A 21,469-nucleotide genomic window follows, 5' to 3' on the forward strand; every position below is an offset into this window, starting at 1 on the left:
GTCACTTTTTTTTTTTTTAACTTTGACCCCTATTATGACCCCTTAACATTTATTGTTTGGGGCTCAAATCAAGTTAAATCCATATCCAAGGAACCTATATCTAAAATTTCAAGTGTTTAGACCAAAAATTGGCAGAGGAAGTTGGTAAAATTCTTAAAGGTCAAATCGTTGAACTTTGACACCTTAATAACCAAATTTCTGGCCGAAAACCGATCACATAGATTTTCCCAAATCTCAGTACTCTGTATATCAAATTTTGAGTCTGTAGACTTAAAATTAACAGAGTTATTGCGTAGGGAAATATAGACACACAGACATGTTCACTTTTATAGATATACAGATAAAGGGCAAAATGTATGTGTTTGTACGTCTTGCAAAAATTTTTGTCAGAGGCAATAGAACCTAACAAAACTGGTTATCATTTTAAATTTTGACCCTTTGGACAACAGATATCGAAAAATTGGCCCAAAACATTAATTCCTTCACCCTCAACTGGGCAGTTTTCTATAAGGAGGGGTCTTTTTTTTGTGTGTGTGTGTTGCCATTTTTGCAAGTCATTGTATCAGCTGGATTGACTTGACTTAATTTCAACATTCCGAACTTCTGATTGGATGATGGAGACATTGGCAAAAACGTCACATTTCTTTTTTTCCTCTTTTACGCTGCCTACTATTGTTGCTCCCCCCCCCCACCCACTGCCAATTTATTAAAGATTGACAAAATATTAAAGATGAAAGAATAAGAGAGTGAAAAATATGGCGGAGGAAAAAGTTTGAAAATAAATATAAAAAAGAAAATGTAAACAAAAAAAGAAAAATTAATACCACAGTAAAAAAAAAAAAGATTAAAAATATGCGAGAATTAAAGGAAATACTAAATTGAAAAGGTAAAATAAAGGGGAAGACTAAAAAGGGGGAAAGATTGAAAGGAAAAGAGAGAGGGGAAGGCAAAGGGGAGGGCAAGACGAATAGAAAAAGGCGACAAAAGAGAAAAGGATGACATAAATGAAAAGAAGATGCAGAGTGAAATGAAGTTGAAGAAAAAGACTTACAAAAAGAGGAAGAGGAGGAAGGGGGAAAAGATGTGAAATTTTTAAAAACAAAAAAGCTTAAAAAGACTTAGAGACTAAGATAAAATTTTTTAAATTGCAAAAAGAAATATCGGTTTAAAAAGTTTAAAAGTAAAAGGAAAAATTTCCCCAAAACAATAGAAATAATTAAAACTAATTCAGTTTTTTCTAAAAGATGTTTCTGTTTTCAATTTTCTAGAATTGTGAGTATTTAAGAAGTCAGCTTTGGTCAGTGAAATCCAATCTCTGCAACAGTCACTCGGATGAAGGAGGAGCGATGGTGTTAGTCTTTTTTTTTTTTTCTCCCCTTCATTATGCGGCAGAAAACAAATGCTATTTGACATAACTGTGAAGAGGGTGGACATGAACAGATGGTGCAGCAACAGAAAAGAAATACTTGAGGGGGCGAATGGATGGTGGTCAAGAGAGCTGGGAGAAGATATAATCAGCTTAAAGCCAGAAACATTAGCAAAATTACAAACAGCAAGGTAGAGCAAGTGGACGTTTTAAAAGATTAAAAACATTGTCTCTCCCACCACCATTTGGACACTTGCAGCAAATACAGAGCCCCAAAGGTTTGCAAGGAGGTGGGAAGGGAAGCAGTTCAGCTGAAACCGTTTGCCTCTCAGCATCTTAAAAAAGAAGAGCTAAACTGAAATAAGGTTGCATGTGTACGAAAGGGGAAAATGTTTTGCAACCTATTATATTGGTTGCAGATTCAGCTCAATCGAAATTAGACAATGATGTCATCAAGATAATGCAAATGTTTATTCTTTTCCTTCATGAAGTAATAATCTGAAAGTGGTCCCAACTGATGAGCAAACAGCTGGTTTTTTAATCTGAACTTCACAAGTCTTCAGATTACATATCACTCAATAAGTCTCAGGCCTAACTTTTTTTTTTTTTTTTTTTTTTTTTTACATAGGAGTCACTTATCAAGGTCCAGGGGCAACTCAAGGATAAGGGTTAATGGGTGTACATTAGTCAATGGGATTATAGCGTAGTAATCGTAAATAGTGGAAATTTTGTAAATTAGATTACTCAGGGGGACGGTTCATCAAGAACTTGTTTACGTTGGACTTGAAGGCAATCAAATTGTCGTCAGCTGGAAAGCAGGCAAATGGAAGAGAGTTGCATGGGCATGCAGTTCTAAGAAAAAAGCTTTGTTCATGGAGTCTACGTCTAGGTTTAGGCACAGATAAAGAGTGGGGGAAATTAGTGATAGTGGTTTTGGCTTGACGAGTGTTTTTCGTGAAAGTTTAGCAAGGGGGGACCATAGATTGAAGCTCAGATGAGCACTTGCCATGAAAATAACGATAAAGCAGAGACAAGCTTGCAATGTCTCTTCTGTGGGAAAGAGGTTGCAGGGAAGAGAAAAGGGCATCCCCTACTAAGCTACAAAGTCTATTTTGAACTCTGTCAAGACAGGATAAGCTGCCCAAATGTGGCAACAGTACTCCATCATTGGGCATACCAGGCTTTTACATAGGTAGAGAATTGCATCAGGAGGGAGATATCTCCTGGAGCGATAGAAGGATCCTACCATTTTTCCAGTGACCTTTACAACGGATTTGATGTACACGTTCCATTTCAGATCAGAAGTAAAGGTCAAACCCAGAAACTTATCAAGACGCGAGCCATTCATTATAATTGATGCCAGATGGGAGATCAGAGTGGTGATGATGTAAAGATAGGAGCTTGGTTTTAGATGCATTAAAAGTAACCAGCCACCACTTTCCCCATTATACGATGTGCTCAAGATCAGAGGAGAGAGAGTTAGAGAGAACGTTTACAGCCTTTGATGTGTTGCCATAGATGGTAGTGTCGTCAACAGAAATGTCAACAAATGATCTTGGGATGTTATTTGAAAAATCATTGATGTAGATCAGGAAAAGAATTGGGCCCAGAATTGACCCCAGAGAGACTCCAGCATTAATACTGTGAGCTTCTGATTTTTGCCCATCAACCGCTACTCTTATGAACTGAAAACTTTGGGGCTAAATTTGACTATCCGTCAATAGTCTCCATTTAGTGGGATACACAGATTCCAATGCTTCTCTAACAATTCAATAACTTTTTTGTAGAACAATTTGTCTTTGAACCTCAAAATAATTGCTTAGTTTTTGATATTCAAAAGCCAAATCTCATTCTTTAAACATTCTTTTAAAGTTTGCAAAAAGCCAATAGCTGCTAAATATGGAATAAGTGAAAAATTAATTTGAAATGCAATTCATATAGTTTTACTATCATAGCAATCAACTTGTTACATGGTGCATTATCTTAGTAAAGAGCACTTTTTCCTTCTTCATATGTTTTTTTTTTCTTTTCTTTTTTTTTAATCAACTTCACCCCAAACAAAGCATATCACCTTTTGCATGTAAGAGGCTATTAATTGGGACCATGCCTAAAAACAAGATGTTGGTTTGCATTACACTAGCAGGCCACTTGGCATTGCTCGGTCGTAAAATATGCTTAAATATGATATTTTTATTAATGCAGATTTCATATTTATTATATTGGACCCAATATATAGTAATGATTTAAAAAGTTAATAAAAAAATAAAAAAATAAATAAAATAACTTGTATGCCACCACCGAAAATTGAAACCAAAACATTTAACTTACAATCTACCTTTTTCCTTTGACATTAATGCCTGAGCTATGAAGTTATGTTTGCTGCAAGGCTAAAAATTAAAACATGAACAAATAGCTATTACATTATGCATGCATATTTGTAATGCTTTGTTCGACCTTCACCTGGCAAATTCCATGTTTTTTTTTTAATTTTCACACCGATTTTCTCTGGTTAAAGCCCAAATATAAAGTTTCGTGTGGGCTCAAATACCCTATATATTAAGTTTTATGTCTGTAAACCAAAAATTGACAGAGGAGTTTGGTAGGCAAAATTTTTTAAGCAAATATATATACGCATACATAAATATATATAGAAAGAGGTTTATGTTTACTATAAGCTTTTTACACAAATATTACGCAAGTATAAATCATGTAGAATATCTGCATGAATATAATTATACATAATAGTTAACTAAAGATGATCATCCCATAAGAAAATCAAAAACCTAATAGTGAATTAATTAAAATGAATGCTTAAAAAAATATGCAAATTAGCTACATCTTTTGCAGATGAATGCACTTCCACAACCAATATATAACAATGTAGTATTTTCTTTTGTAACAAATAGAAAAAAGGGGTTTTAATATGAATATCAATACACAAACCCAAATTTATAGGAGTATAGATTTGAACTGCATTTCAGTCAAGGAAGCAGGGAAAGTCTAGCAGTTTGAGGGAAGAAGTTATTAGAGTATAAAGCTTTTTGGTACTTAAGGATCTCAACAGTAAAGGGGTGTGATTTTGTTGCTAAGCAGGTTTGTTTGGGATATGTATGTCGATAGGGCACAAGCGAAAGGAGTTCATCAGAGCACATTCCATTAAAATACTTGTAAAACAGACAACATTGCAGCGATGAGACAAGGGTTGGAGCCTAGTTGATAAAGTCTGGTCTATTAGATTGGAGACGCCTTTCTGGCCATATTCAAGAGGGAGAGACTAGTGGTAGATGCACCAGCCCAGGTGTGGCAACAATACTTTATGCATGGGCGAATGGTGGCCTTGTAGACGTACAGGATACTCCCAGGTGTGAGTAGTTTTCTAGCACAATAAAGAGAGCCCACCTTTCTTGCAGCAGCTTTCGCAATGTCCTCTATGTATCAGTTGATATTTCCTGTGAATGTTATGCAGAGGAGTTTGAAGAATTCTCAAGTAGGGAGTTATTTGCCATGGATATCATGGTTGGAGAGAAGTTTTGTAATTGTTAAAGGAGAGCAGCTTAGTTTACTAACATTAAATGTTACCAACCATTTACGGCTTCATTCCATTATGGTCTGGAGGTTTTTCTTCTAAGGATTTAACCATTGTCTTAATTTTTGTACATCCATTCTTCCCTCATGCATGTTATAGAGCATTGTATCATCATCAAATATATTCATCTCAAACGCAATATTATCGGGGAAGTCATTAATGAATACCAAGAATAATAATGGTTCAAAGATCACCACCGCCCCAATCACTCCTGCATTAATATTATGCTGCTTGAATGAACATCCATCAATGACAACCCGGATGGTCCTATTGTCTAAGAAGGATCTAATTATATTTAGTATTCGTCCAGTCATACTGTATGATTTAATTTTCATTAGCAATCCTACATGCAGATTTGACTCTGGTGAAGTTGTGGATCCATGTTTTATGCAGTGTCATATATTAATGCGAAAACTCATTTGTGTTGCAAACATTATTAGAAATTGTGACTCATTGTTTTTGATTGACTGTGAACAAATGTGACAACCACAACTTGACACCTTAGCAGCCCTTTTTTCCAGATGAAAATTAAAAAGTTTTCCACATGTTTGAATAACCCATATATGAAATTTCAAGTTTGTAAATTAAAAATTCGTTGAGTATATAGGTTGAGACGTGTCCTCTCCTCTCTCTCTCACACACATTTTCATAGATATATAGATTAGTATGAATACAGGAGAAACATTTTTTCATCATCGCTGGATAGAGAGGAAATAGGGAGGAGTGAGGGGGAAGAAAAGGAAATGGAAAAGACAAGAAGGGGATATAGATTATATGTAGTTAGAATTATAATTAAAGATTAAGAATAGAAAGAAAAAATTTAATTAAAATTAAAAAGAAGAGAGGAGATTGTTTTTAAGAGAGAAAGAAAAAAGGGGGGGGGGGATATTACGGAGTTGGAAAGAGAAACCGAAAGTCATTAGTAAAATTGTAAATCTACAATCATTACCTCTTTCATTTATATAAAAAATCTTATCTTAAATTTATTGGACGTATGAATCCACTTTCTTTTAAACTGGGCATATCTTTGCTTTACCACCACTACAGTAACTGGACACAATAGAACTTCTAACCGATGTATGACTGCATTAGCGCGTGCAATTTTACTGCTGCCACTATTGACACTTGCTTGACACACTCCTTTTCATTATTTATCCCTTTTGGTTTCTCTTTTTAAGTCCGTAATGTTTTCCCTTTTTTTTCTGCCTCTCTTAACAAAAAATCTCTTCTTTTTAACTTTAATTTCTTTCTATTCTCATCTTTAATTATAATTCTAACTACATATAATTTATATTTCCTCCACCCTTCTTCTTCATCCTTTCCGTTTCCTTTTATTCCTTCTCACTCCTCCCTCTCTTCCCTCTCTATCCAGCACTTAAACTCGTTTTTTTTCTTGATGCTCATTTGTAATTTTAAAGAATCTTTCTTTTAAATTTATTTTGATTTGAATTGTCTGAAGAGATTTGCAGAATAATATTATTGTCCTGTCGATTGAAACAATTTCTAATGATTTAAGTAAAAAACCTCTGAGGTTGAAATAATATATATATATATATATATATTATTTTACAACCTTAAAATATTAACTTAGTCCATTACAGTTGTTTCCACAGACAGAGGAATACTGTGTTTCCTCAGATGGTGAAAGTTAAAATTTATATATATATATAGTATTGATTTGTATTTGTTTCCTAGATGTTATTCCAATGAAACTCCAGTGTTTATAATAAACAGTGCTCAATAACAAGTAGAGCAAGGTATAATAATATAAATTTATTAAATAAAACGTTATAACTATATATATATATATGTGTGTGTGTGTATGTGTGGTCAACAGGTAAATAAGTCAGCAAATTTAGTTTTAATTTATTAAAAGACGAAAATTTAAAATGACAAAATTTCAAAGAAAATTTCCTCAGATTTGTTGGTTTATATTTCGCTTAGAATAGGTCAGATAAGTAAAAATCGTAAGCTTCCTAATTGTAGTTTAATGTGTCTTCAAACTATTAAAAATGTCTCTTCTGATGTGCTTCCAAATTTCATGACAAAATTCTTCATACAAATGTGATACAAGCATTTACAAAACTTCACCAGAAATATTGTTTTATGATTTGCTTAAAACTCTTAAAATCTATAATGTACATTATTATTTATTAATTAATTTGGAAGTATATTCATTTTGGAACAAAAATGGTGATATTTTTAGATTTGGGTTTTAAAGCACGACTATTTTAGCAGAACCCCTTTGAAATCTGTGATAATCCAAGGCGTTTTAATCCTCTGTGTATATTGCTACCCAGACCTTCCTCTTCTATTGTTTCAAAGACAAATCAGCATACAACAACCCATAAGAAACTCACTAGATAACACTTTTAAGATACAATTTAAAAACAGACTCAGTAGAGAACTTTAACATTAAAGTTGTCACTAAATGTGGTGTTAATTCTAACATTTCTGTACATTGCCGGAACAATCTTCACTAACCATTTGTTGGCTCCCTAATTTGCACAAAGTGTACCACACAATTTCTCTTTATACTCTGTCAAAAGCTTTCTCCAAATCAACAAAAGCAAAGTGAAGATTATTCTTTTAACCAAATTACTTCTCTTGTGTTTGTCGGAGTATAAATATGGGCCAATTGTGGTTAATGACACAGGCTGAAAACCTGGGTGTTTCACGTTCAAATTCAGTTCATTCCATTAAAACACCTCGTGTCTACTCTCTTAGAATGAAATAAAATAATACTAATGTTACTTTGTCCATAAAACCAAGCTGCATTTCATCTATGCTTCTTGTCTGCTGCTCAATTATTCTCTCAATTACTTTCAGGATCTGAATCAATCAAATTTACACCTCTACAGTTATTTTGAGCTAGAACTCCTCCTTTAACAATTCACACTTGTATGAAGATCCTTTTGAAAAAAAAACTTTCATGATTTTGAAAAGTCTAATCATCTCAAAAAGTGTTTCACCTGCAGTCTTCAATATTTTCGCAATAACATCTGAGAGTTTAGCAACCATACTGTTCATCTTATTCGCAGGTTTCTATATCAGTTCTTTCTTGATTCTTATAAAAAGGAACGGAGACTGCTTCTGCAGTTATCCACAAGCAGCCACTTTGTAGGTTCACAACTTATCAGTATTGCTAGATGTAGAAAGTGTATTAAAGTGGAGCTTTGAAACCCGGAAGTCAGATCACTTCTAAATGTGACTAGTGGTATCAAATGTTTTACTGACAGAGTTAAACAAAAATTAATATTAACAATAGATGCAATCATATTGTTCAACTGAATCATCTTGTTCATAACTTTACAATATTGGTAACCTAAGAAACTTATTCTGTTTATGAAAGTCTACTGCATTGTAAGACCATGCTACCCATAAATGATCACAGACCTCCTCCTCCTTCCCCAATGATTGTGCTAAGGTTTTCCCTTCTCTTCATCTTTTAATCGAAGCCATGTCATTTGTATTCAATTATTAATTGAATCAAATTGTTATACCATCATAATTGTTCTCACAATAACATTGCTTTACTCTAGAAAATTATTGCATGTTAATAGCTTCCAAATCTTTTAATTTTTTTAATATGAAAATTTGCTTAGAATTTTGAAAATTACTTTGACAGTTTAAATGCTTTCAAATTTCAAAAGGTTCATAAACAAGTTTCAACAAACAGACATGTCTAAAACCCTTGTAAAAGTGATGTTTTTCTTACCTTAATATTTTGTTTGGGTTCAAAACCATCCAACTGGTTAAGCAATTCTAACATTGTTCTTTGGACTTCACTGTCACCTGGAAAGTCAAAGAAATCGAATTAAATACCTGGACATTTTTGTACAATTTTCTTTTTATTTACAGACTGCTGCATTTGCTTTCAACCGCAATGCTCTTTGTAAGGTGATACAAGTAGATGGTATTCCCTCTAAACTTCTCAGTCTTCTTGAAGCATACTAATCCTCAACACGATCCTGCATTTGCATGTACAGTGAGGTTTTGAAATCCTTGCAAAATATAGCCTGGCATTCGACAAGGACATGTTCTATCACCAACACCTTTCAATTATACCATTGATTGGGTTATTTTGAAAGTCTTCAAAAAGTTTCATCACGTCACAGTTGAATTCAAGTTTGATGTCAATAAGTCATACACAGATGATATAGCATCACTGTGTGAAATATTTACTCGTGTCTAGTTTGCTAGTAATGAACTTCAGCATGTTGCATCACAAATTTGGATGAAAAGAAATCCTTCAAACACAACCATATCCGTCAAACACAACCACATCCGTCATTATCACAACCACATCCGTCATTATCACAACCACATCCGTCATTATCACAACCACATCCGTCATTATCACAACCATATCCATCATTATCACAACCATATCCATCATTATCACAGCATCTATGATGGTTCTGTTCCTTTGTTAACAGTTTTAAACCAAAATCAACAAAAAAACTTTCAGTAAATTTTAGATGACATTTCCAGTCTTCAGCAACTCTAAGTATTTTAATTTATCGTGATTGTAATTTTGAACAAAACAATTATTTTATTAATTTCATCTGTGTTTTCCTATATATATTTTTTTGCTACATGTTTTTACAATGTCAAACATTGGCTATGTAGAGATAAAAATGAATAAACAAATATTTAATTTAGCTATTTAACATTTCATTTGATCTACACTTGCCCAATTTTTTTTTTTTTTATTGCATTTTCCCCCCAAACAAGGCACATTGCCACTTTGTTATAGGGGGCTACTATCAGGGACATAAGCATCAGGGGTACTGTGTACGGAGTTGGACAGCAAGATGTCGGTTCACGTTACACTTGAACTTCTGCATGTCAGTACAGTTAGGGAAGCAGGGACCTGGAATGGAATTCCAGAGTCTAGCGGTTCTGGGGAAGAAACTACTGGAGAAGAAAGATCTTTTACATCTAGGGATCTCTACTGTGCGGGGGTGGGATTTAGCTGCCTGTCGGGTTTGTCGAGGGTGTCACCGTTAAAGTACTAGTAGATCAGGCAGAAGGATGCAACATTTCGTCGATGTGACAGAGGTTGAAGTTTAGCTGACAGTTCAGGACTTATCAGATTGGCGACTCTCTTTTGAACCTTGTCTAGGAGCGAGAGACTAGTGGCAGATGCACCAGCCCAAATATGACAACAATAATCCATACATGGGCGAATGGTGGCCTTTATAGAGGTATAGGATACTTTCAGGCGCTAATAGCTTTCTAGCACGGTAGAGAGAACCCACCTTCTTCGCAGCAGTCCTGGGAATGTTCTCAATGTAATTGTTCCAACTCATGTTTCCTGTGAATGTTAGGCTGAGGAGTTTAAAAGATGTACTTTCAGATAAAAAGTCATTGGCCATTGCTATTGTCAGTAGGGAAGGTTTCTTGTAATTATTGAAGGAAACAAGTTTAGTCTTGGCAGCATTGAAGATGACCATCCATTTTTGTCCCCATTTTGCTGAGTAATTACCATTTAAATAAAAATATGTAAAGCACATAGAGGCAAGAAGCATACACAAGAAACGCTAACACAATCTTAATAGAATGATTGAAACAATTCCTGCAGAGAATTTACAGAAACATCTAAATTAGTAATAAAATAAATAAAATTAAAAAAAAAATGTTTAAATGCTTACCACCAGATCCACCTTCCAACCGAGATGAACCAATAGAATCAATTTCATCCATGAAAATTATCGAAGGTGCATGTTCTCTGAAAGAATAGAGACAAAAATATAGATGTTTTAAAGTTTTTACTTCATAGTTTCATTTTTTTTGTTTCTATATTAAAAAAAAAAACAATTTAATAAGGGAGCTTATATTCTCCTGCTTCTAATTTCCAAAACTACAGATATGGATAGCATCAAACGTGACATAACAGTGAATGAATATTGCTATTAAAAACAATTATCGTTAACATTTTAAAATGATGTAAAAGCATTAAAATATTTACACATCTAATACTTTTACATCTGGTACAGTAATAAATAAAAAAACATAAGAGGAGAAAAAATAAAAAAACATAAGGGGAGAAAAAATAAAAAAACATAAGGGGAGAAAAAATAAAAAAACATAAGGGGAGAAAAAATAAAAAAACATAAGGGGAGAAAAAATAAAAAAACATAAGGGGAGAAAAAATAAAAAAACATAAGGGGAGAAAAAATAAAAAAACATAAGGGGAGAAAAAATAAAAAAACATAAGGGGAGAAAAAATAAAAAAACATAAGGGGAGAAAAAATAAAAAAACATAAGGGGAGAAAAAATAAAAAAATATAAGGGGAGAAAAAATAAAAAAAACATAAGGGGAGAAAAAATAAAAAAATATAAGGGGAGAAAAAATAAAAAAAACATAAGGGGAGAAAAAATAAAAAAAATATAAGGGGAGAAAAAATAAAAAACATAAGGGGAGAAAAAAAAGAAACATAAGGGGAGAAAAAATAAAAAAACATAAGGGGAGAAAAAATAAAAAAAACATAAGGGGAGAAAAAATAAAAAAAACATAAGGGGAGAAAAAAAACATAAGGGGAGAAAAAAAAACATAAGGGGAGAAAAAAAAACATAAGGGGGGAAAAAAAAACATAAGGGGAGAAAAAATTAAAAAAACATAAGGGGAGAAAAAATAAAAAACATAAGGAGAGAAAAAAATAAAAAAACATAAGGGGAAAAAAAAAACAAAGTTTAGAAATATTAAAAAAATAATGATGGAATAGGAAAAAAGAATTAGAAAGATGATGTAGAAAGAAAAGGGAGACAAAGAAAAGACCAGGGGGAGACAAAGAAAAGACCAGGGGGAGACAAAGAAAAAACCAGGGGGAGACAAAGAAAAGACCAGGGGGCACACTGGGCCCAGATGGCCAAAGTTTGGAAATAGGAATGGAAGTTGTTCTGACTATGTTTTAATAGGTTTAAATTAGTTTTTAGGGATGTAGATGGTAAATTGGGCCTATTGAAATCATTTTTAATCCATTTATTTTACCATTTGAGCCCTTTCATGGGGAAAATGAGGATTTCCGATCCAACGCTTGTCGCGGACGACGGAGGATAAAAACCAGATTTTTCTCCGACCTTGAATTTGTTATAAAACGACTTCCTGAAGTGCTAGAGGGTTAATTTTTTTTGTTTTCTCAGTAATTTTATGAGGATTCCAAAATTTTTATTAGATAAGAGCTAGGCGGATCGCATTCTTGTCAATTTTAGGGTAGGATTGATGAAAATTTGGCTTATATGTTGATCAGATTCCCCGGACCAGAATGAACAATAGTTATTAAATAGGATTTAATGAGATGATTGTAATTGCAATCAAAGTGCAATCCATTTTTTGTCAATTCTAAGCATTCAAGTAACCAACACTAGCATATAAGTATAAACTGAATGACAAATAAACTAACAAGAAATCAATGATCAACATAGACTAATCAAGAAGAATGTCTTCGATGACACTCGCATACCACTTCTTAGGCAGACTGAACAGTCGACTGTGCGAGCGAATTGTGTGGTCAGTACCGCCACATTCAGTGCAGAAATTCTTCGGCTGAAACTGTGTTGCTATGCTGTTTATTCGTGGATCTGAACGTTCCAGAAGTCAAGCCATGGCATCTGTCAATTGTTGGATTGGGTCAGTTTTTCGTGTCCGAAATTGTAAGAAGTTCCGAATGTCCTTGTTGTTGGACTCTAGGCATTCTTCTGAGAGAGCACCAAGACCATAGCCATCATTCAGAGTTATCAATTCAGCAGAGTGCTGAAGGGTGCCTATAGAGTGTGATTAATCAATACCCATGGGAAATTGTCACATAGATGGAGTGAGGTTTCATCGCAGAGAGCTTTGAATTTGATTACATCAACTTTACGTGTACACGAAACAATGGACAAAACAGTTGAAAGTTGTCGGTGGAGAAGCATCAGGTTTTCCCGGTGTTTATCTTCAACCAAATTTTCAATAACATCAATGACTTCCTCAGAAAAGAATCTTCTACCCTGGGGTCCATTCGTTGAAGTGCCTCCTTTACCTCCTGCAGTATTGACCTTGTCAAAATACAGACCAGTCTCAGTGTAGATGGCTTCGAGAACTCAATCTTTTGCACGTCGAATGGGCTCTCCTCGCGGATCAGCATGTTCAACCCAGTGTTGATAGTCACAGTTACACCGATAGAGAACCTTTAGAAACCATGTTGTTCCATTGATATATGAGTGTGTAACAGTGATGCTTGATTGATCAGATGTAGTTAGTGGTTGTTGGGTAAGTCCTTCACGTGTTTCGAAATCTCCACTTTTGGTTGTGATGGTACCGTCCTCTTCCACAAGTTGATTGTACAGTTTTAGGGTGTTTTCTGCCGACCTGTTAATCAAGAAACCTTCCAAAACTTTCTCTCTCTTTGTCCAATCTGCCTGTTTTGACTTGCACAGGATGCAGTCAGCTCCACCCAGACCAGAGATGAGCTTTTTGAACTTCAGATCTTTCATGGTGTCATGAATGAGGATCTTCACATCAAACCCTTGGTCACCGACAGTAAGGCAAACTCCTTCTGACAATAAGTTTCTCATCTTTCTCATCTGGTCCCTGCTAAGTGTCAGCGAGTGCATAATAGCGATAGCCTCGTCCACTTCAAAGGAGCGTGTGTTCGTGATGCTGGAGGTAAAGATCTCATGACCGACTTTGGCAATCTTCTTCTCGGACTGAATGTTAATTCTATGAGTCAGATATCCAAGTAGCTGGGTGACACTCAATTCAGGGCATTCTTGTTGGACATAGTCACTGATGTGTTGAAGAAGAGATTCAGTTCTTTCCTTCTGCATCCGGGAGCCCAAATCAACAAAACTTTTCCTGCGTTTCTTTTGTGGTTCTACTGAAGGTGGACACTTTCTTTCGAAGTTGGTTGTTAATTTTGAAGCCTGCTCGAGGATTTTAGCGGTTCCCACTTTAGCATTTTTCAAACGCCCGAAACGCTTCCAACCTGTCATAAAGAATGTTGTCACTTCTTCACACTCCTTAATACCATGCGTGTCCATGAAATGTTGCAGACATTTTTTATACTCAGGAGATTTGTTTCTGCTGATCTGAGAAGCCACATCAATGATTGACTGGAAAACGTGGTACTCAGAAACAGCTGTGCGATCATCATCTACAATGGATGCCATCTTTGATCTGTTGATACAGATAATCAATTACAAGATGATATTGATAAAGCATGAAACAGCTTTATACTAACACTAGATAATGCCACGTTACCTCCCCTTGCTAATGATCTATGATCCTAATTCTAAATGCAGGCAAGTTGATTAAACTAAATTATCACAATCAACACAAAGAACACATCAACACAAAGATTGAATGTTAGCTGTTTCCTATGGAATTCACTGGAAAGAGCTCAATGGAGGAAAGATACCATTTTTACAGAACTCAAAAACCTTGTTTTGTTCTTAATGTGAATTTCAAAATTGTCGAAAAACCTTGTTTCGCCAATTTGGCTCCAAATATAGATAAATTGAATTTCAAGGTAATTTTTCAACAATAAATCGTATTCAAACCGCTAATAGTGACAAGTCAAACTGAACATTTTTTAAACCTCATCCTAAATTTTTCAAAACATATATGGTTTAGTATGTCACTATTAGCGGTTTTCTTGCTAATTGCAGGGTTATTCATAAATTATCGTGCATTTTTTGCAAAAAATATGCCTATTTTCGGTCATTTTTTGCTAATTTTTGCTAATTTTTTGGCCAAAATTATATATTAAATATAGTTTGAATGGCCTAAATCACATATCTAAAGGTATATTAGTCAACTGATGATACAATCATAAGTATTTTGCCTCTTCTACCATAGGAAATTCGTAATCTGAACCGATCAGCAATTTTTACCAATTTTTAGCTTTGCCGTAATCATATCGTTCCGCGACGCGACGCGTGACCGAATTTGGCATGATTTCAAATTGCGATAGAATCTCTCCATGATGTGCTAGAGACCTAATTTTTTTTTTTGTTGATTCAGAAATTGGATGGAGATGACGTTTATAGCCTGTAAAAATCTTTGTTGAGACTTTTTTATTTTGGCTATTTCCACCTCTGGGCCCACTGTGGGGGGAGACAAAGAAAAGACCAGGGGGAGACAAAGAAAAGACCAGGGGAAAACAAAGAAAAGACCAGGGGAAAACAAAGAAAAGACCAGGGGAAAACAAAGAAAAGACCAGGGGAAAACAAAGAAAAGACCAGGGGAAAACAAAGAAAAGACCAGGGGAAAACAAAGAAAAGACCAGGGGAAAACAAAGAAAAGACCGGGGGAAAACAAAGAAAAGACCAGGGGAAAACAAAGAAAAGACCGGGGGAAAACAAAGAAAAGACCGGGGGAAAACAAAAAAAAGACCAGGGGGAAACAAAGAAAAAACCAGGGGGAAACAAAGAAAAGACCAGGGGGAAACAAAGAAAAGACCAGGGGGAAACAAAGAAAAGACCAGGGGGAAACGAAGAAAAGACCAGGGAGAAACGAAGAAAAGACCAGGGAGAAACGAAGAAAAGACCAGGGAGAAACGAAGAAAAGACCAGGGGGAAATAAAGAAAGACCAGGGGGAAACAAAGAAAGACCAGGGGGAAACAAAGAAAGACCAGGGGGAAACGAAGAAAGACCAGGGGTGTCACAGTGTGTAACTTAATTTCCTATTACAGCCTACATGCTAGGGTTTCTTAATGAATAAATCCTTATTAACAAGTTATCATTCGCCTTCTGTATTCTGAATTACTACAAGAAGAGACAAAGAAAGATAAAAAGAATATTGAAATGAAGAGAAACAAAGAGGAAATGTTTTAAAATTTTACAATTTTTTTTTTATTAGGATTTTGAAAGTAACATTTAATCACTACATTATCATATGGCAATTAAATTATCAGTTATAAAATTTTAACTGGAAGGATTTTAAATTAAAAAAATCATATTCAGAGTTGGAAGACATATATATGCAGGATTATTAAATGGTTGGTTTTGCTAAGAAAATATAAAATGATAAAGTTAACATGAAAATATATATATTTTTTTTAAGATTCCTTTATCAAGTAATTAGCACAGGTTGGGCAAAGGGAGATTATTCTGTTTGAAACGGTCGCAATACAAAAGAGAAAAATCACAGTTGCTAATTAATGGTTGGAAAACATTTGGTGAAAAAGCATGGACGATGATTCCTACATAATACAAGAGTTATTTCCCTTGATGCTTGACAAATAATTTCATTTTATTGATAAGCGAACAAGAATCTTTATAGAAAAGTTCATCTTCATTTTGTTCCAATCCAGACTGAAAGTTTTCGGGTTTATGTGTCCCACAAAAAAAAAAATCACAAAGTTTCCTAACAATAAGCATTAATAACTTTTTTCCCTTAAAATTCTCTTGGGTGGGTGGGGAGATGTTTCTATTTATTTTTAAAAAAATGTACATATATTTATTCATAAAACTTAGTGTCGTTATATTTTATTTATCGTTTTTTTGTTTGTTTTTTTTCATTGTATTTAGTATTCGATAAGTGTTGTTGTTCTTTTTATTTGCTGGTGTTTTTAAATTTGATTGACACTCAGCATATTCTGGTGATTTACATCAGCAATTGGTCAAGCCCAAGCCAACATCATAGAAATCCAGTGCACAAAATGCAAAAGTACCATGTGTTTGTATGTAAAATTAAAAAATAGTGAAAGTGTTCCCAAATCTTTAAGTGCATCTGTAAGGGGTCATGAAGGCATAGTTTCCTTAAAACTTTAAATATACTCTAATTTTATGAAATATATACCATGTGTATAAAATTATAGGAGACAATAAATGTGTTGAATATCTACATCTTTATATGACTCATGGAAATCGCATTCCTTCAAAAGTTCAAATAAATATATATCCAATTCTAATGAAATTCAAAGCATATCAGACTTTTCCAACATTTCAGCTTAAACAGGAGGGTGGGGGTAAAAAAATAATTAATATAGTATTATAAGCATAGGGAAAAAGTGCATAGTAAAAATTCTCTATCAATCCCACTCAACATCGAGTCTTCCTGTTAATATATTCATAAATAAAATTTTAATTTTCAATACATTGGGGATATTTTAAGTAGAATGGCCCCCTAAAGTAAATGTGGTATTGTGGCGACTAACGATTCTAGCTAAAAGACAGATGATCAACAACTGCTTACACTCTAGATAGTCTTGTGGCTAATTTGTTTAAAATTTAAATTGTAGTTTTGGAAAATAAATTATTCAAAGTGTAGTAGCTGTTCGGATACTAAATTCCACCCAACTTTAAGTACACAAGATAAAAGGGAAAGTATTTTGCTGTTGTGCTAAAAAGACAAGCAATTGTATTGCTATAAATGTCTTATAAAGAATAACGAAAAATTGGAGATTAGTTGAACAACTTTCATGGCAATAATGAAAGAGTAAAGAGAGACCAGCAACACTTGAACAATATTTTAATTGTGGCAAAGTCAAAAGCAATGTGGAGGAGTTAATTGAGAAGATGATTCAACTCACCTGGCCATAACAAAAAGTTCTCTGACCATTCTTGAACCTTCTCCAATGAATTTCTGTACCAATTCAGAGCCAGACACTCGAATAAAAGTACATTCTGTATGATGGGCAACAGCTCTGGCCAATAAAGTTTTGCCAGTACCAGGTGGACCATACAACAACACACCCTGTAAGAAGAAAAGAGGATTTTTGGTTTTACTAAAAATGTACAACTAAAAATTGTGTATGATCAATGTATGACGAATTGCCACAGCTGCTAATTAAAGCAACTTTGACACAGGCAATCACTGGGTCCATCAGCATAAAATATTGTAAAACAATCTTGTAATAAACAATAAAACAGAAGTTTCGATAGGTTATTTTTAGCAAATATCTTTTTAGGTATGGACTTAAAAAGATATTTACTAAAGAAAACTGATTTTTATTAAAAATTCCTTTTTTACACAGGCTATCTACTGAGTCCATTAGCGTAAAAAATGTTCTTAAAATAAATAATAAAACAACTTTAGTCACAGTTGCAATTATTTTTGGAAAATTCTTAAAAACTGAGCCATTTTTTAATTTTTTTAATCTTTGTAAAAAAAAATAATAAATACAAAATAAACAAGTTTATTTCTTTATTATTGAAAAAAAAAAAAAATTTAGTCAGTCACAACTTACAGCCAAGAAGTTTTTTTTGACAAATTAAATTTTACAAGTGACCTTCTTTCTTTAAAATTTGAATTTTGTAACACAATAACAATGTAAGAAAATCTTTGTAAAAAGTAGAAATTTTTATCATTATTATTGACTATTGATTGTTTTTTGTTTTGTTTTGACTAATTAAACCCTTAACAATGAGAATTATTTTTCCGATACAGCGTACCAAATAATTGTCTTAGTCTTTTAGGATTAAATTAGATGTACATACAATCGTGTTTATTTTTAAGTCGTGCATAATTAGTAAAATCAAGGTACGACTAATCTAAAAATTAAAACGGTTTATTTTTTAAAAGTATTTTTAACAAAACAAAAAGAAAATGAAAAAAGTAGCACACAGAATTGGAAAAAAATAATCGTTTCAGTTTTTAAGTTCATTATGTAAATAAATACTTATGTGTCTATTTACTTTCTGCCTTAGAAAGAATACTTTTCAAAAATTATTTATTTTATAAATACATTTTATAAAAATCTAATAATATATTTGCCCAAAAAATAACCTCTTAACTGAAACTTGTGAGAAAATTCATTTTATTGTTTATTTGACAGATTTTTACAATATTTTGTGCTGATAAACCCAGTTGTTCGTTCCTGTTGAAGTTGCTTTAATAGTAAATCAGCAGCAGGAGACAATAGTCATACATTTTTAAGCTCCTTATGTACAACTAAAATTCGGCAGAGTAAATGTCCAATTTGGCTCCTGTTGATTCAAGCAACTTTACACATTGTTTCTATATGACAAGCAGCAGGAGCAGTCAGTCATACATTTTTAGTAAAACCCAAGGATCTTCAAATAAAGGAAAATGGTTACATTTTTATAAAACACTCTTTTTGAATGTATTTTTTTTATTTAGAAATTTGAAAGCCAACAATGTATTCTTTTTTAAATAAATAAATGTATTTTAAAAGCTAAACTTTCAGCATGAATGTTCATTTTAAAAGCAAAATTTATTTTTCAATGAAATGGAAAGTCTGTCTTTATAAAGGGCATTTATGTCAAAAGCTAAACCTTTAAAAAAAAAAATTTATTTAAATCAAAACATAATTGTCGGTTTTTTAATTTCTAAAATAAAAGTTTTTAAATTTGAGGACAATTTATATTTGTGTTTTTAGATAGAGTTCAACATCTATGAAAAAGCAATTCCATCAGGGTGCTCATACATCAGAAATACCATTTTCATCAAGAGTGCTCATGTCAGAAATAGTATTTCCATCAAGGGCGCTTATATGTCAGAAATACAATTTCGATTAAGAGTGCTCATATATCAGAAATAGCATTTCCATCAAGGGTGCTGATACTTTAGAAATACCTTTTTTTATCAAGGGCGCTTATACGTCAGAAATACCATTTCCATCAAGGGCGCTCATAAAACAGAAACAGCATTTCCATCAAGGGTGCTGATACTTTAGAAATACCTTTTTTTATCAAGGGCGCTTATACGTCAGAAATACCATTTCCATCAAGGGCGCTCATAAAACAGAAACAGCATTTCCATCAAGGGTGCTGATACTTTAGAAATGCCTTTTTTTATCAAGGGCACTTATACGTCAGAAATACCATTACCATCAAGAGTGCTCATAAAACAGAAATACCTTTTCCATCAAGGGCCTTCATACATCAGAAATGTCATTTCCTATTAAGGATACTCATAAAACAGAAATACCTTTTCCATCAAGGGCCTTCATACATCAGACATGCCATTTCCTATTAAGGATACTCATAAAACAGAAATAACTTTTCTATCAAGGGCGCTCATACGTCAGAAATACCATTTCTATCAGGGCTGACTTATATCAGGAATAATTTTTTTCTTTTTAAATTTTGATCATCAAGCAAGACATATTGCCACTAAGCATAAGGAGCTACTGTGATAAGGTCCAGATTAGAGAAGAAGGGACCTGAATATCAAGTTAAGCAGCAAGATGTTTGCTCAGATTGCATTTAAATTTATGCATGCTGGTATGGCCAGGAAAACAGTCTGAGTATAGAACTTTTCCTGGCATCCACCCCCTCTATAGTGATGGGGTGAGATTTTGCTGCTAATAAGATTATCCAGTGATAAGTGTAGAAAGTTTAGGGCGTTCTTCTGTCTAATATAAAATTTCCATTACGGCACACTCGGGTGTGCAACAGCATTCATTTGTACGTCACGTTTCAATAAAAAATTGCAGTTTTAGTCTACAATTTTAATCAAAGTGGTGCCAAGTTTTTTACACTTGTCCACAATAGCATTTTCAACAGTGAACAAGTTATTTTCTTTATGTTTATTTAAGCATTTGTTGTATAAGACAATTTATCCATTTGACAAACTCAAGTTCGAAATAAGAATGTTCATTACTAAATGCATGGATTCAATAGCTACACTGACATTTCTGCATTTACCAACCCACAATTTTCACAACGTTACTCAAGTGTGCCTGGCAGATGAAGGGAGTAATTGGAAACGGCCAATTGCAATGCCATGCGAGGAACGCCGAGGTCCATCTCCATAGAAACAACTAACAAAATGAGAAAGCAATATGAAATGTTGTCAGGCTTTAGCCAATAATGATGTAAGCAGACACACACACACACACATATATATTTATATATAAATTGGAAAAACATTAAATTAAAACTTCAAGTTAATTATTCAAAAGCAAAAAAATAAAAAATGAAAGAGGAAAAAAGAAAGAAATGGAAGAAGACAGTGTTACAAATGTATCATTGTTGCAGAGAAAGGAAATGTTTCCTGACCTGTAACCGATTCCTACCTAAACCAGCATATAGTAACATTAAAAAAAAAAAAAAAAAAAAAAAAAAAAAACATAAATTTTCTATTTTTTTTTCATCTGTTATAATACACAGAAAAAAAACTACATAAACTTTTAAGAAAGTTTTTATTCAAAAAGTTGGTAAAAAAAAAAAAAAAATAGAAATAAAATATTTATCCAACACATAATTTTTTTTCTTACCCACAAAACAATATTTCTTCATTAGACTTATGGTGGGTTCATGTTTACTTTTTTATTTTTGTTGTATTTATCGCATTTCAATATTCACCATTATCATTTGCTTGTAACGGTTTAACAGTTAAGGAAGACTCGGCTGGCTGTTTCCAGTTATTCTCATCATCTGCCAGACACAGACAAGTAACTTTGTGGAAATCATGTTGGTAAATGCAGAAGAACCGCTAGACTTGAACAATATCTGTTATAGTTTCATATTCAAATTGATCATTATCACCTTACAGAGCCTCTTTATCATTATCGCCACATCAACACTTGATCATTGTTTTTTTATATTTCATTAGATTAGT

General features: G+C 33.4%; 1 protein-coding gene across 1 annotated transcript in view; it reads right to left on the reverse strand.

The window, feature by feature from the left end:
* Positions 1–21,469, reverse strand: part of LOC145263655 (26S proteasome regulatory subunit 8) — an 85,772-nt gene that overhangs the window by 17,537 nt on the left and 46,766 nt on the right. Inside the window, exons 7-9 of the mRNA XM_080120528.1 lie at positions 17,475–17,638; positions 10,610–10,686; positions 8,671–8,747 (exon numbers count right to left, since the gene is read on the reverse strand). Coding sequence (XP_079976654.1) covers positions 8,671–8,747; positions 10,610–10,686; positions 17,475–17,638 — 318 coding nt within the window. The remainder of the gene's footprint in view (positions 1–8,670; positions 8,748–10,609; positions 10,687–17,474; positions 17,639–21,469) is intronic.

Source organism: Euprymna scolopes, chromosome 39 (assembly GCF_053919585.1).
Source record: "Euprymna scolopes isolate OS-2025 chromosome 39, ASM5391958v1, whole genome shotgun sequence".
Taxonomy (NCBI): domain Eukaryota; kingdom Metazoa; phylum Mollusca; class Cephalopoda; order Sepiida; family Sepiolidae; genus Euprymna; species Euprymna scolopes.